A 17,454-nucleotide genomic window follows, 5' to 3' on the forward strand; every position below is an offset into this window, starting at 1 on the left:
AGCATAACTAAACTGCTTCAGACATCATTAAACTTGTTCAGAACAATAAAACGTGTATCCTTGCAGGCCCGCTTTGCCCGCCATGCTTCGGGTACGGTTATTATTCTCAATAGATATCCACAGGGGTTAATAATATCAGTGTAGTAGTAGCAGCCTGGGAGGACCCATGTTCACTACTTGAGCCTAGAAATTGCAGGAAAGCTGCGTCATTGCCAGAATCAAGAAAATCAACGAGGTGATTGCGTCACACCCTAAAGGGGAGCACAACACTCGCAGCTTTAATTTTAGCAGTTACTTGGCTTTGACATCCAAAAGTTCACTCCTGTCTCCACAACTCCCTGCAGAAAACTACACGTGGACGGAGATGTGAGAAACCCGGCTTCACAGAGAAGGACAGCCGCGCGTCTACTGATATTTCCCGCAGTTCACAACCGGCCGGCATTTGTGTTGAGTCCTGACCACAATTAAAATGGCTGCCCAGGTTTTGCGTGCTGCGATCACGTGCCTCACACGACAAAGCGGCCGACTGAGGGCGAGATGTTTATGGCAACAGGGAGCCGGAGGGAGGTCACCGGTGACGTCACGGGTCACGCACCAATCACTCAGCGAGAGAGAAAGCTCCACCCGCCAGAACCGGCTGGTAGGGAACAACATGGAGCTGCTGTACCAGGGAACTGGGGGCAGCGGAGATTACAAGCAGTAAATATACTGGTACCTTGCTGTGTACGGTGCTGTGCCAGCCGGCATTGTGTGTGGAGTACTCAGCAGCGCCGTGGCATTGACAGGTCAGTACGCGGGTCAGTGAGGGTCATAACGGACCGAAGGGGCAGTAGATGCGGCATCACTGAGCCGAGGGGCGCCTCATTACCACCCGCTCCCTGAGGCTGGAGCCCTGGTGTACTCAGCCATGGAGGTGATAGCCCTCAGTGCATGGCTGCCCGGCCACCGCTTGTCACCTGTTTGTCGCTCCAAACTTAGCAGAGTGCCCACTAAGCTTGCTCTGGCAGATGGCATTATCCACCGGCTGTATGCTGAGCTGCATTATTATTATTATTTATGTAAAATGTACACTGTATGGTGTATTTGCTATGCATGTTGCTGGTGTAATCTATGAATGTAAACTGGATGATATCACACTGTTATATATAACTGTGGCTGGGAGGACTGGAGGTTTGACAGGTAGTTATGGTATTTCTCTATCGTCCTAAGTGGATGCTGGGGTTCCTGAAAGGACCATGGGGAATAGCGGCTCCGCAGGAGACAGGGCACAAAAAAGTAAAGCTTTACTAGGTCAGGTGGTGTGCACTGGCTCCTCCCCCTATGACCCTCCTCCAGACTCCAGTTAGATTTTGTGCCCGAACGAGAAGGGTGCAATCTAGGTGGCTCTCCTAAAGAGCTGCTTAGAGAAAGTTTAGTTTAGGTTTTTTTCTTTACAGTGAGTCCTGCTGGCAACAGGATCACTGCAACGTGGGACTTAGGGGGAAAGTAGTAAACTCACCTGCATGCAGAGTGGATTTGCTGCTTGGCTACTGGACACCATTAGCTCCAGAGGGATCGAACACAGGCCCAGCCGTGGAGTCCGGTCCCGGAGCCGCGCCGCCGACCCCCTTGCAGATGCTGAAGCGTGAAGAGGTCCGGAAACCGGCGGCTGAAGACTCCTCAGTCTTCATAAGGTAGCGCACAGCACTGCAGCTGTGCGCCATTTTCCTCTCAGCACACTTCACTGGGCAGTCACTGAGGGTGCAGAGCGCTGGGGGGGGGCGCTCTGAGAGGCAAATATAAACCTTATACAAGGCTAAAAATACCTCACATATAGCCCATAGGGGCTATATGGAGATATTTAACCCCTGCCTGACTGGAAAAATAGCGGGAGAAGAACCCGCCGAAAAAGGGGCGGGGCCTATCTCCTCAGCACACGGCGCCATTTTCTGTCACAGCTCCGCTGGTCAGAACGGCTCCCAGGTCTCTCCCCTGCACTGCACTACAGAAACAGGGTAAAACAGAGAGGGGGGGCACATTAATGGATATATATATATATATTAAAGCAGCTATAAGGGAGCACTTAATATAAGGATATCCCTTGTATATATAGCGCTTTGTGGTGTGTGCTGGCAGACTCTCCCTCTGTCTCCCCAAAAGGGCTAGTGGGTCCTGTCTTCATTAGAGCATTCCCTGTGAGTTTGCGGTGTGTGTCGGTACGTGGTGTCGACATGTATGAGGACGATATTGGTGTGGAGGCGGAGCAATTGCCAAATATGCAGATGTCACCCCCCAGGGGGTCGACACCAGAATGGATGCCTTTATTTGTGGAATTACGTGATGGTTTATCTTCCCTTAAACAGTCAGTTGAGGACATGAGGCGGCCGGACAATCAATTAATGCCTGTCCAGGCGCCTCAAACACCGTCAGGGGCTGTAAAACGCCCTTTGCCTCAGTCGGTCGACACAGACCCAGACACGGGCACTGATTCCAGTGACGACGGTAGAAATTCAAACGTATTTTCCAGTAGGGCCACACGTTATATGATTTTGGCAATGAAGGAGACGTTACATTTAGCTGATACTACAGATACCGTAAAACAGGGTATTATGTATGGTGTGAAAAAACTACAAACAGTTTTTCCTGAATCAGAAGAATTAAATGACGTGTGTGATGAAGCGTGGGTTGCTCCTGATAAAAAGTTGATAATTTCAAAAAAGTTATTGGCATTATACCCTTTCCCGCCAGAGGTTAGGGCGCGCTGGGAAACACCCCCTAAGGTGGACAAGGCGCTCACACGCTTATCCAAACAAGTGGCGTTACCCTCTCCTGAGACGGCCGCACTTAAGGATCCATCAGATAGAAAGATGGAAGTTATTCAAAAGAATATATACACACATGCAGGTGTTATACTACGACCAGCTATAGCAACTGCCTGGATGTGCAGTGCTGGAGTAGTTTGGTCAGAATCCCTGATTGAAAATATTGATACCCTAGATAGGGACAATGTTTTACTGTCGTTAGAACAAATAAAGGATGCATTTATCTATATGCGTGATGCACAGAGGGATATTTGCACACTGGCATCTCGGATGAGTGCTATGTCCATTTCAGCCAGAAGAGCCTTATGGACACGACAGTGGACAGGCGATGCGGATTCAAAACGTCACATGGAGGTTTTGCCGTATAAAGGGGAGGAGTTATTTGGAGTTGGTCTATCAGACTTGGTGGCCACGGCTACTGCCGGGAAATCCACTTTTTTACCTCAAGTCACTCCCCAACAGAGAAAGGCACCGACCTTTCAACCGCAGCCTTTTCGCTCCTACAAAAATAAGAGAGCAAAGGGCTTGTCGTACCTGCCACGAGGCAGAGGAAGAGGGAAGAGACACCAACAGGCAGCTCCTTCCCAGGAACAGAAGCCCTCCCCGGCTCCTGCAAAAACCTCAGCATGACGCTGGGGCCTCTCAAGCGGACTCGGGGACAGTGGGGGGCCGTCTCAAAAATTACAGCGCGCAGTGGGCTCACTCGCAGGTAGACCCCTGGATCCTGCAGATAATATCTCAGGGGTACAGGTTGGAATTAGAGACGGATCCTCCTCATCGTTTCCTGAAGTCTGCCTTACCAACCGTCTCTTCCGAAAGGGAGAGGGTGTTGGAAGCCATTCACAAGCTGTACGCTCAGCAGGTGATAGTCAAAGTACCCCTATTACAACAAGGAAAGGGGTATTATTCCACTCTATTTGTGGTACCGAAGCCGGATGGCTCGGTAAGGCCTATTCTAAATCTGAAGTCCTTGAACCTCTACATAAAAAAGTTCAAGTTCAAGATGGAGTCACTCAGAGCAGTGATAGCGAACCTGGAAGAAGGGGACTTTATGGTATCCTTGGACATCAAGGATGCGTATCTACACGTTCCGATTTACCCCGCACACCAGGGGTACCTCAGGTTCATTGTTCAAAACTGTCACTATCAGTTTCAGACGCTGCCGTTCGGATTGTCCACGGCGCCTCGGGTCTTTACCAAGGTAATGGCCGAGATGATGATTCTTCTTCGAAGAAAAGGCGTATTAGTTATCCCATACTTGGACGATCTCCTAATAAGGGCAAGGTCCAGAGAACAGCTGGAGACAGCTTTAGCACTATCTCAAGAGGTGCTAAGACAACACGGGTGGATTCTGAATATTCCAAAATCCCATTTAATCCCGACAACTCGTCTGCTGTTCCTAGGAATGATTCTGGACACGGTTCAGAAAAAGGTTTTCCTTCCAGAGGAAAAAGCCAAGGAGTTATCCGATCTGGTCAGGAACCTCCTAAAACCAGGAAAAGTGTCAGTACATCAATGCACAAGAGTCCTGGGAAAAATGGTGGCTTCTTACGAAGCAATTCCATTCGGCAGATTCCATGCAAGAATATTCCAAAGGGATCTGTTGGACAAATGGTCAGGGTCGCATCTGCAGATGCACCTGCGAATAACCCTGTCACCAAAGACAAGGGTGTCACTTCTGTGGTGGTTGCAGAAGGCTCACCTATTAGAAGGCCGCAGATTCGGCATTCAGGATTGGATCCTGGTGACCACGGACGCCAGCCTGAGAGGCTGGGGAGCAGTCACACAAGGAAGAAACTTCCAGGGAGTATGGACGAGTCTGGAAAAGTCTCTTCACATAAACATTCTGGAACTAAGAGCAATCTACAATGCTCTAAGCCAGGCGGAACTTCTCCTGCAAGGAAAGCCGGTGTTGATTCAGTCGGACAACATCACGGCGGTCGCCCATGTAAACAGGCAGGGCGGCACAAGAAGCAGGAGTGCAATGGCAGAAACTGCCAAGATTCTTCGCTGGGCGGAGAATCACGTGATAGCACTGTCAGCAGTGTTCATCCCGGGCGTGGACAACTGGGAAGCAGACTTCCTCAGCAGACACGATCTTCATCCGGGAGAGTGGGGTCTACATCCAGAAGTCTTCAACATGTTAATAGACCGTTGGGAAAGACCAATTGTAGACATGATGGCGTCTCGCCTCAACAAGAAACTGGACAAATATTGCGCCAGGTCAAGAGATCCACAGGCAATAGCTGTGGACGCACTGGTAACTCCTTGGGTGTACCAGTCAGTGTATGTGTTTCCTCCTCTGCCGCTCATACCAAAGGTATTGAAGATCATACGGCAAAGAAGAGTAAGAACAATACTAGTGGTTCCGGATTGGCCGAGAAGGACTTGGTATCCGGAACTTCAAGAGATGCTCACGGACGAACCGTGGCCTCTACCTCTGAGAAGGGACCTGCTACAGCAGGGTCCCTGTCTTTTTCAAGACTTACCGCGGCTGCGTTTGACGGCATGGCGGTTGAACGCCAGATCCTAAAAGGGAAAGGCATTCCAGAAGAAGTCATTCCTACCTTGATTAAGGCACGGAAGGAAGTCACCGTGAAACATTATCACCGCATTTGGCGAAAATATGTAGCGTGGTGCGAGGATCGGAGGGTTCCGACGGAGGAATTCCAACTGGGTCGTTTCCTACATTTCCTGCAATCAGGATTATCTATGGGTCTCAAATTGGGATCCATTAAGGTTCAAATTTCGGCCCTGTCAATATTCTTCCAAAAAGAATTGGCCTCTGTCCCTGAGGTCCAGACTTTTGTCAAGGGAGTACTGCATATACAGCCTCCTGTGGTGCCTCCGGTGGCACCGTGGGATCTAAATGTAGTTTTAGATTTCCTCAAATCCCATTGGTTTGAACCATTGAAAAAGGTGGATTTGAAATATCTCACATTGAAAGTGACTATGTTACTAGCCCTGGCCTCTGCCAGGAGAGTATCTGAATTGGCGGCTTTATCTTATAAAAGTCCTTATCTAATCTTCCATTCGGATAGGGCAGAACTGCGGACTCGTCCGCATTTTCTCCCTAAAGTGGTATCAGCATTTCATCTGAACCAACCTATTGTGGTGCCTGCGGCCACTAGCGACTTGGAGGACTCCAAGTTGTTGGACGTTGTCAGAGCCTTAAAAATATACATTGCAAGGACGGCTGGAGTCAGAAAATCTGACTCGCTGTTTATATTGTATGCACCCAACAAGTTGGGCGCACCTGCTTCTAAGCAGTCGATTGCTCGTTGGATTTGTAACACAATTCAACTTGCACATTCTGTGGCAGGCCTGCCACAGCCTAAAACTGTAAAAGCCCACTCCACAAGGAAGGTGGGCTCATCTTGGGCGGCTGCCCGAGGGGTCTCGGCATTACAACTCTGCCGAGCAGCTACGTGGTCGGGGGAGAACACGTTTGTAAAATTTTACAAATTTGATACCCTGGCAAAGGAGGACCTGGAGTTCTCTCATTCGGTGCTGCAGAGTCATCCGCACTCTCCCGCCCGTTTGGGAGCTTTGGTATAATCCCCATGGTCCTTTCAGGAACCCCAGCATCCACTTAGGACGATAGAGAAAATAAGAATTTACTTACCGATAATTCTATTTCTCGGAGTCCGTAGTGGATGCTGGGCGCCCATCCCAAGTGCGGATTATCTGCAATACTTGTACATAGTTATTGTTAACTAATTCGGGTTATTGTTAAGGAGCCATCTTTAAGAGGCCCTTTCTGTTGTCATACTGTTAACTGGGTTTAGATCACAAGTTGTACGGTGTGATTGGTGTGGCTGGTATGAGTCTTACCCGGGATTCAAAATGCCTCCCTTATTGTGTATGCTCGTCCGGGCACAGTACCTAACTGGAGTCTGGAGGAGGGTCATAGGGGGAGGAGCCAGTGCACACCACCTGACCTAGTAAAGCTTTACTTTTTTGTGCCCTGTCTCCTGCGGAGCCGCTATTCCCCATGGTCCTTTCAGGAACCCCAGCATCCACTACGGACTCCGAGAAATAGAATTATCGGTAAGTAAATTCTTATTTTTACAGTAGTATAATTGACTAGCTATTTGTTGCTTGAGGTGCCTTTACCCCATTGCACATGTCTGTTATCGTCCTAGCGCTATCACTGTGTTTACCGGTTTCAATGCTGCGGCATAATGCTCGTACACAGCCATCGTGCTGCACATGCGCCAGCAGTTGCCAGGAGGGATTTAGAGTGTCGCTCTCCGGTAAGAGTCATGATGCAGTAGCTTAGTGGTTCCCAAACGTTTTTTGAATCACGGTTCCCTAGTGTATTACAATTTTTTTTCACCGCACCCCTAGGCCAAAAGTTTCTTATACCCCTTTCACATCTCCAATGCCGGATCCCACACGGGAATTGGAAACGGGTCCTTCCCGGGTGGGAAACGGCATTGGAGATTCTGCTACCCCTTTCGCTGGCTTCCAGATCTGGCAATATGCCGGGACGGTTGCCATAGTGGCGGGGGGCAGAGGCGGCGCTGGGAGATGAGATCATCTCTGCACCGCCTCTCCCTATCTAGTAAACGGGTCCCAGTTCGCATCGAACCGGGAATCCGTATACGCAGTCACTGACCCCGTATTCAACCCGGGAATAACCCTTCTTATGACCCGGGAATTCCGACATGGCGCTTTCACACCGCACACTGACCCATGTCGGGTTATTTGTGCTATGTGAAAGGGGTATTATTGAGAAATTTAGAAATAAATATTACATTAAGTAAATTGTGTTTTATATGTCATCCTTAAGGTGTGTACACATGGTGAGATTTGGGCTAAACCCCGATTCTCACTATGCGATAGGGACTAGGTCGTTATCGCAAGCATAGGTGACTGTGCTTGCGATACTGATTACGTACGATTTTGGCTAAGTGTCAATTTTGACTATCTTTTCTCCGAGATAGTCAAAATTGACTTGCCTGCACAGTCTATCTAGGCTTGCGATACCAACCTCACGCGACCGCGCATCGGGATCGCAAGTTGATTTTCACCTTGCGATCTACACTAACTTTGCTTATGATTCTGACTATGTAGTCAAAATCGTAAGAAAAAAAATCTTAGTGTGTACACACCTTTAGGTTCATTTGTGTGGTGAGGGACAAGATTTGCTTCTGTTTGCCAAGATGTGAAAATGTTGTGCTTTTGTTCAATGTTGTCTAAATTGTCTTATTTTCTATAGATGCAAGACTTAATTTCATAAGTCAAAATGGACAAGATATTGGAAGGCCTAGTAACCTCTACCCATCCATTAAATCTGAAAAAAGTTATTGTGAAAAAGGTTGTTGAATCTGCGGAGAACTCCATCAATGAGGAGCAGTGCAAAGCTATGTTCAGCCTGACCACTCGCTTCATTTTGGAAGGCGAGGACTACTTTCAGAAGCAAGTTGGGCATCAAGTTTTAGAAGCATATGCAAGATATCATCGCACTGAGTTTGAGAACTTTTTCAACAGGAATTTTGTACTGACCCTTTTGCAGGAAGGTTATAGATCTGTAGACCGCAAAGATGTAGCAATTATTGACTACATTCGCAGTGGACTCAAGCTGATTATGAGTTGTCCGTCTGTTCTGGACATTTTTGCTGTACTGCAAGTGGAAGTTTTGAGACTAGTATGTGAAAGACCAGAGTCCTTATTATGTGCTAGGTTGAGTGAGCTACTTAGTGACTTTGTACAGTGTGTGCCCAAAGGTAAAATGTCCATAGCATTTTGCCAGCAGCTTGTTAGGACAATTGGACATTTCCAGTGTATTTCGACACTGGAAAAGGAGCTACGGGAATATGTTTCTCAAGTCACCAAAGTTAGCAGCTTGCTACAAAATATCTGGAAGGCTGAGCCGTGCACTTTACTTCCATCACTGCAAGAGGTGTTTGCAATTATTTCTTCCACAGGTAAGTGTGTGTATAGATGGGATGCATTAAATTTGCAGGGTGTCGGGCTCCCGGCGTTCAGGATATAGACGACGACAGCCGACGACGTCGGCAGCCGGAATCCCATCACACCAGCGCTATTCCCACTCCTGGGTATCCGGCATTCTGTCGGGATATGTACAGCCGGCATCCCGTCCGACGGTAATACATTCCGAATCTATTTGGTGCGATTCTGTTGTTTTTGTGCACCCAGTCTCCTGTCTAAAGTGACCAGAGACTGTGGGGCACAATTCCGTTGTTTTCTTTTTAACGCGATGATTGCGCCCAGACAGACCAGGTTAAAGCTGGCCATACATTACTGCGACTTGTCTGAGGCTCAAGTCGAATCACCTTGCTGAATCACCTCATTACCTTGAACTACCTCGGCAGCTCCCCGGGAGTGCTTCCATTCAATTTGGTACTTGATGTGCCATTTTTTATATGCGATCTATCGCATGCTGTCGCTGGGTGGGTGGGAGGGAGGGTCCAAAGAAATGCCACTCAAGTGAAGACATGCGAGAAATTACATGCAGTATATCGCAGGTGCTAAAAAAAAAACAGCCGCAATGTGCATCTGATACCTGCAATTCGGATTTATCCTATGTGCAGCTCATCCGACCACCAAATCAAGCCCAATATGAATGGGACCGCGCATCAGATCGTATCAGATGTCAAACACCTGCGATTTGGCCACTTTTCATCCGATATCTCGGCCCGATGCGTCTGAATCGGATGAAAAGAGGCCAAATCGCACTAGTGTATGGCCAGCTTTAGCCACGTAAAACTGCTAAACCCGACCAGTGTGCTGGGCACTACATGTAACTCACCAAACGGGTCACTTTTTTCGCACATTTCTGCTTGCCAACTCAGGGGGGCTGCAAGCAGAAGTGGCGGCGGCTCTTCATATCTGAATGAAGCAACAATTGAATTGCTCCGACATTCACCGTGTAATCGCAGCCGTTGTGATAAACAATTGAATTCCCCTCTATAAGTAAGATAATATAATAAATGTGCTATTTGTTACACTAGCGTGCAAAGTCTTTGGCCAAGGAAAATAATTGTTAATAAAAGACAAAATGTAGTGAAATTATGAAAATATGTATTCATAATTATGTTTTACATGATATTGTAACTAAACATCAAAATTATTTAAAATGTTATAATATAACATAGATTTAAGATTAATTTTTGGCGCGTATCGCAGTTTAACATAATTTGGGCATTTGAGACACAATCTTTTCGTTTCATAATTTATGCCTTTCCAGCTGTGTGACCATTTAGACGTACATTACGCAGATGTCTTTTAAGTGTATCAACTGATACTGGAGTTTAAAAAAGGTGGAGAAGAAGAGTGTAGGGTGCGCTATCAATAGCAGCTGGTAACGGGGTAGTAGGTCCCCCAAGAGAACTCAAGAAAGAAACAAAAAATATACCAGCGCTTGCTGTTATGAACTATATGAAAAAATGAATAAATCTCTGAACGGTTTATATTAAAAAGGAATGTACATTTATTAAATACACATATTTAAAAGCAATTGTAAAGGTAGAAATAGGTAGCCACATATACCTGCATATATTATTGTTAAAATGGGATAGTCTGTATGTGCTGGCTAGGATTCACTCTAATATACTCCACTGGAAAGTACCTCATAAATCGGTTGTTAGCATAGTCCGATAGTTTAGCAGTAGGGTTATCCTCAGTGGTCGATGTGCAATGTATCCACTTTTGTGATAAAACACAGAGTTCACCTGGTTCTAATTGTATCCACAGTGAATTTAGCACCAGGTAGGTGTGTAGCAAGCTCTGAGCTTGCTACAGAGCCTGCTGCACACCTACCTGCCTTTTGGGATTTATCAACCGCTGGTACTATTTGGTCACTCTTTTCCTGAACTATCTCTTGGTGCTAAATTCACTGTGGATACAATTAGAACCGGATGAACTCTGTGTTTCCTCACAAAAGTGGATACATTGCACATCGACCACTGAGGATAACCCTACTGCTAAACTATCGGACTATGCTAACAACCGATTTATGAGGTACTTTCCAGTGGAGTATATTAGAGTGAATCCTAGCCAGCACATACAGACTATCCCATTTTAACAATAATATATGCAGGTATATGTGGCTACCTATTTCTACCTTTACAATTGCTTTTAAATATGTGTATTTAATAAATGTACATTCCTTTTTAATATAAACCGTTCAGAGATTTATTCATTTTTTCATATAGTTCATAACAGCAAGCGCTGGTATATTTTTTGGTTGATACTGGAGTTTGTCTAATTTTATTGAGTTATTCTTTGATTGCAGTTGGTGTGAGCATTAAGTTTTGCTTACTGATTATGATAATGTGTTTACCTTCCCCTTTTGATGTACACCTGGGTCGTCCAGAATGTTTTTTAGTCACATTTGTACCTGTTTCTTTGTATTAAGCTAATGTATACTTTACACTAGACCATAGTTTTTTTTTTTTTTGTTTTTTTTTTAATCAATTTGAGTATAGCCATCTTCAGAAAGAGTCTGGATGTTGCCATGCAGTTCAAGTGAATATTTGCGTCTTTTCTTCAGTTTGAAAATGTTATGGTGGTTATTATTGCTTTTAACACTAAAAAAGAAAATGAAAATAAAACAAATATAAAAAATATTCAACTAATAAAAAAAAATATTTGATATAAAAAATATTATTGAATAAAATGAATCGACAGATTTATTAATGACCATCTCTAAATTTATGTACTTTAACATATCAATAAACTTTTGGGACTGCGATTAAAAATGAAATCCACTTGTGTTTACAAAATAATATGGTAAATTAAGTATAGTACATTTTAAGTAAAGTCCTAGGGGTAAATTTACCAATCAGATTCTACTTATTTATCTAGCACCTTCTAGAAGATAACACATGGAATCTGATTGGTTGCTATGAGCAAAATCCCATCCTAAATAGAACTCCTATCTTAGTAAATTTACCCCCTAAAGTCTTGTTTGTAATCATGATAATGATTTTCTTGAGCAATTAAAGTTTTATATTCATTGGGGTCGATTCAATTCGGCAACTTATGAATAGCGCCGGGAATTGGCTCCCGACGCTATTCAATTCAGCTCCAGTTAAGTCGGCGATGGCCCGTTCTCGCCGACTAAACAGGTTGAATTGTCGGGAGAACGGGCATTCTCCGACTTAACTCCCCGGCGCGAGGCTGATTCCTGACAGAATCAGCCTCGCGCCGGCCGCGAGGCAGCACTTTTGTCGGGTTTCTTCTCTCATCCCCCGGGGATGAGAGAAGAAGTCCCGACAATTGCGGGTCACTAGCAGCTGAATTGAATAGCGTCGGGAGCTAATTCCCAGCGCTATTCATAAGTTGCCGAACTGAATCGACCCCATTGAGCAGTATAAGTAAACATATAAGCTTTGGCCAGAGATTTTCGCATGCTAGTATAAAGGCTCATACACACTGGGCGATTCTGAGCTGAAAGCAGATCACTTTTGGTGTGTTGAGCGGCATTCAGCTCAAAGCCACCCAGTGTGTATATGTACAAGCGATGAGTGGTGAGCGCTGATGCCCGCTCCCGCTTCATCGCTGGCGGCCGCCATTCATCTACTGGTATTACCAGTAGATGAACGGCGGGATGAGCGGCTTTCCATAGCGTCCTGCTATGGAAAGCGGTTCACCCCCGCTGATATCGCTGGGCAGGGGGAAAAGCACTTACTGTGTATGCACTGAGCGCTTTTCAGCTCAGCGATCATCGCTATGCATACACGCTGGGCAAAAAATGCCCAGTGTGTATACACCTTAAGTGACGACAATATTTTTACGTATGTATGCCTATTAGTTTTTACATTTCTCTGACGTCCTAGTGGATGCTGGGGACTCCGTCAGGACCATGGGGATATAGCGGCTCCGCAGGAGACAGGGCACAATAATAAAAGCTTTAGGATCAGGTGGTGTGCACTGGCTCCTCCCCCTATGACCCTCCTCCAAGCCTCAGTTAGATTTTTGTGCCCGACGAGAAGGGTGCAATCTAGGTGGCTCTCCTGAGCTGCTTAGAATAAAAGTTTAAGTTAGGTTTTTTATTTTCAGTGAGTCCTGCTGGCAACAGGCTCACTGCTACGAGGGACTTAGGGGAGAGAAGAAAACTCACCTGCGTGCAGGATGGATTTGCTTCTTAGGCTACTGGACACCATTAGCTCCAGAGGGAGTCGGAACACAGGTCTCACCCTGGGGTTCGTCCCGGAGCCGTGCCGCCGACCCCCCTTGCAGATGCCGAAGTTGAAGAGGTCCAGAGGTTCAGAAACAGGCGGCAGAAGACTTTCAGTCTTCATAAGGTAGCGCACAGCACTGCAGCTGTGCGCCATTGTTGTCAGCACACTTCACCAACAGTCACCAACTGTCACTGAGGGTGCAGGGCGCTGGGGGGGGCGCCCTGGGCAGCAATGTATAATACCTTTTTATGGCTAAAATACATCACATATAGCCCTTGAGACTATATGGATGTATTTAACCCCTGCCAGATCTCACAAACTCCGGGAGAAGAGCCCGTCGAAAAGGGGGCGGGGCCTATTCTCCTCAGCACACGGCGCCATTTTCCTGCTCAGCTCTGCTGTGAGGAAGGCTCCCAGGCTCTCCCCTGCACTGCACTACAGAAACAGGGTTAAAACAGAGAGGGGGGGCACTTATTTGGCGATATGATTACATATATAAAAATGCTATAAGGGAAAACACTTGTATAAGGGGTTGTCCCTGTATAATTATAGCGTTTTTGGTGTGTGCTGGCAAACTCTCCCTCTGTCTCCCCAAAGGGCTAGTGGGGTCCTGTCCTCTGTCAGAGCATTCCCTGTGTGTGTGCTGTGTGTCGGTACGTGTGTGTCGACATGTAGGAGGACGATGTTGGTGAGGAGGCGGAGCAAATTGCCTGTATTGGTGATGTCACTCTCTAGGGAGTCGACACTGGAATGGATGGCTTATTTAGGAATTACGTGATAATGTCAACACGCTGCAAGGTCGGTTGACGACATGAGACGGCCGGCAAACAAATTAGTACCTGTCCAGGCATCTCAGACACCGTCAGGGGCTTGTAAAAACGCCCATTTACCTCAGTCGGTCGACACAGACACAGACACGGACACTGACTCCAGTGTCGACGGTGAAGAAACAAACGTATTTTCCTTTAGGGCCACACGTTTCATGTTAAGGGCAATGAAGGAGGTGTTACATATTTCTGATACTACAAGTACCACAAATAAGGGTATTATGTAGGGTGTGAATAAACTACTTGTAGTTTTTCCTGAATCAGATAAATTAAATGAAGTGTGTGATGATACGTGGGTTTCCTCCGATAGAAAATTATTGGCGGTATACCCTTTCCCGCCAGAAGTTAGGGCGAGTTGGGAAACACACCTTAGGGTGAATAAGGCGCTCACACGCTTATAAAAACAAGTGGCGTTACCGTCTCCAGATACGGCAGCCCTCAAGGAGCCAGCTGATAGGAAGCTGAAAAATATCCTAAAAGTATATACACATATACTGGTGTTATACTACGACCAGCAATCGCCTCAGCCTGGATGTGCAGCGCTGAGGGGGCTTGGTCGGATTTCCTGACTGAAAATATTGATACCCTTGACAGGGACAAGATTATTGACTATAGAGCATTTTAAGGATGCATTTCTATATATGCGAGATGCGCAGAGGGATATTTGCATTCTGGCATCAAGAGTAAATGTGATGTCCATATCTGCCAGACGACAGTGGTCAGGTGATGCAGATTCCAGACGGCACATGGAAGTATTGCCGTATAAAGGGGCGGTCCATCGGACCTGGTGGCCATGGCAACAGCTGAAAAATCCACCTTTTGTTACCCCAAGTCACATCTCAGCAGAAAAGGACACAGTCTTTTCAGTCTCAGTCCTTTCGTCCCCATAAGGGCAGGCGGGCAAAAGGGCCAGTCATATCTGCCCAGGGGTAGAGGAAAGGGAAGAAGACTGCAGCAGGCAGCCCATTCCCAGGAACAGAAGCCCTCCACAGCTTCTGCCAAGTCCGCAGCATGACGCTGGGGCCGTACAAGCGGACTCAGGTGCGGTAGGGGGTCATCTCAAGAGTTTCAGCACGCAGTGGGCTCACTCACAAGTGGACTCCTGGATCCTACACGTAGTATCCCAGGTGTACATTGGAAATTCGAGACGTCTCCCCCTCACAAGTTCCTGAAGTCTGCTTTACCAACGTCTCCCTCCGACAGGGAGGCAGTATTGGGAACAATTCACAGGCTGTATTCCCAGCAGGTGATAATCAGAGTACCCCTTCTACAACAAGGGAAGGGGTATTATTCCACACTATATTGTGGTACTGAAGCCAGACGGCTAGGTGAGATCTGAAATATTTGAACACTTACATACAAGCGTTCAAATCAAGATGGAGTCACTCAGAGCAGTGATAGCGAACCAGGAAGAAGGGGACGATATGGTGTCACTGGATATCAGGGACGCTTACCTACATGTCCAAATTTGCCCTTCTCACCAAGGGTACCTCAGGTTCGTGGTACAGAACTGTCACTATCAGTTCAGACGCTGCCGTTTGTATTGTCCACGGCACCCCGGGTCTTTACCAAGGTAATGGCCGAAATGATGATTCTTCTTAAAAGAAATATGGACGCTTTCCTGATAAGGGCAAGGTCCAGAGAACAGTTGGAGGTCGGAGTAGCACTATCTTAAGTAGTTCTACGACAGCACGAGTGGATTCTAAATATTCCAAAATCGCAGTTTTTTCCGACGACACGTCTACTGTTCCTAGGGATGATTCTGGACACAGTCCAGAAAAGGATGTTTTCTCCCGGAGAAGAAAGCCAGGGAGTTATCCGAGCTAGTCAGGAACCTCCTAAAACCAGGAAAAGTATCAGTGCATCATTGCACAAGGATCCTGTGAAAAATGGTGGTTTCTTACAAAGCGATCCCATTCGGTAGATTTCACGCAAGAACCTTTACGTGGGATCTGCTGGAAAAATGGTCCGGATCGCATCTTCAGATGCATCAGCGGATAACCCTGTCTCCAAGGACAAGGGTGTTTCTTCTGCGGTGGCTGCAGAGTGCTCATCTATGAAAGGGCCGCAGATTCGGCATTCAGGACTGGGTCCTGGTGACCACGGATGCCAGCCTGAGTGGCTGGGGAGCAGTCACACAAGGAAAAAATTTCCAGAGAGTGTGATCGAGTCTGGAGACTTCTCTCCACATAAATATACTGGAGCTAAGGGCAATTTACAATGCTCTAAGCTTAGCAAGACCTCTGCTTCAAGGTCAGCCGGTATTGATCCAGTGGGACAACATCACGGCAGTCGCCCACGTAAACAGACAGGGCGGCACAAGAAGCAGGAGGGAAATGGCAGAAACTGCAAGGATTCTTCGCTGGGCGAAAAATCATGTGATAACACTCTCAGCAGTGTTCATTCCGGGAGTGGAAAACTAGGAAGCAGACTTCCTCAGCAGGCATGACCTCCACCTGGGAGAGTGGGGACTTCATCGGGAAGTCTTCCACATGATTGTAAACCGTTGTGAAAAACCAAAGGTGGACATGATGGCGTCCCGCCTGAACAAAAAACTAGATATTGCGCCAGGTCAAGGGACCCTCAGGCAATAGCGGTGGACGCTCTGGTAACACTGTGGATGTACCAGTCAGAGTATGTGTTCCCTCCTATGCCTCTCATACAAAAAGTACTGAGAATCATAAGAGGGAGATGAGTAAGAATGATACTCGTGGTTCCGGATTGGCCAAGAAGGACTTTGTACCCGAAACTTCAAGAGATGTTCACGGAAGACCCGTGGCCTCTACCTTTAAGAAAGGACCTGCTCCAGCAGGGGCCTTGTCTGTTCCAAGACTTACCGCGGCCGCGTTTGACGGCATGGCGGTTGAACGCCGGATCCTGAAAGGGCATTCCAGATGAAGTCATCCCTACCCTGGTCGAAGACAGGAAGGATGTAACCGCAAAACATTTTCACCGCATTTGGCGAAGATATGTTGCGTGGTGTGAGGCCAAGAAGGCCCCTACAGAGGAATTTCAACTGGGTCGTTTCATACATTTCCTGAAAACAGGACTGTCTATGGGCCTAAAATTAGGGTCCATTAAGGTTCAAATTTCGGCCCTGTCGAATTTCTTCCAGAAAGAACTGGCTTTAGTGCCTGACGTTCAGATGTTTGTAAAAGGGGTACTGCATATACAGCCTCCTTTTGTGCCCCAGTGGCACCTTGGGATCTCAATGTTGTTTTGAGTTTCCTAAAGTCACATTGGTTTGAACCACTCACCACTGTGGACTTAAAATCTCTCACATGGAAGGTGACGATGCTATTAGCCCTGGCTTCAGCCAGGCGTGTGTCAGAATTGGCGGCTTTATCATATATAAAGCCCTTACTTAATTTTTCATTCTGACAGGGCAGAATTGAGGACTCGTCCTCAATTTCTCCTTAAGGTGTTTTCTGTTTTTCACATGAACCAACCTATTGTGGTACCTGCGGGTACTAGGGACTTGGAGGACTCCAAGTTACTTGACGTTGTCAGGGCCCTGAAAAATATGTTTCCAGGAAGGCTGGAGTCAGAAAATCTGACTCGCTGTTTAGCCTGTATGCACCCAACAAGATGGGTGCTCCTGCTTCTAAGCAGACGATTGCTCGCTGGATTTGTAATACAATTCAGTTTACACATTCTGTGGCAGGCCTGCCA

The 17,454-nt window shown here is 46.8% G+C and overlaps 1 protein-coding gene across 3 annotated transcripts in view; it reads left to right on the top strand.

Moving 5' to 3' along the window:
- The first annotated feature begins 520 nt into the window (after nt 1–520).
- The window catches only part of USP38 (ubiquitin specific peptidase 38), a 115,088-nt gene continuing 98,154 nt past the window's right edge, over nt 521–17,454 (top strand). Inside the window, exons 1-2 of one of the 3 annotated variants that reach the window (XM_063920406.1) lie at nt 521–785; nt 8,026–8,734. In XM_063920406.1, the coding sequence (XP_063776476.1) occupies nt 8,053–8,734 (682 nt within the window). In that variant the 5' untranslated portion in view covers nt 521–785; nt 8,026–8,052. The other 2 variants (XM_063920407.1, XM_063920408.1) reach the window with 2 other exon arrangements.

Source organism: Pseudophryne corroboree, chromosome 1 (genome assembly GCF_028390025.1).
Source record: "Pseudophryne corroboree isolate aPseCor3 chromosome 1, aPseCor3.hap2, whole genome shotgun sequence".
Taxonomy (NCBI): Eukaryota; Metazoa; Chordata; class Amphibia; order Anura; family Myobatrachidae; genus Pseudophryne; species Pseudophryne corroboree.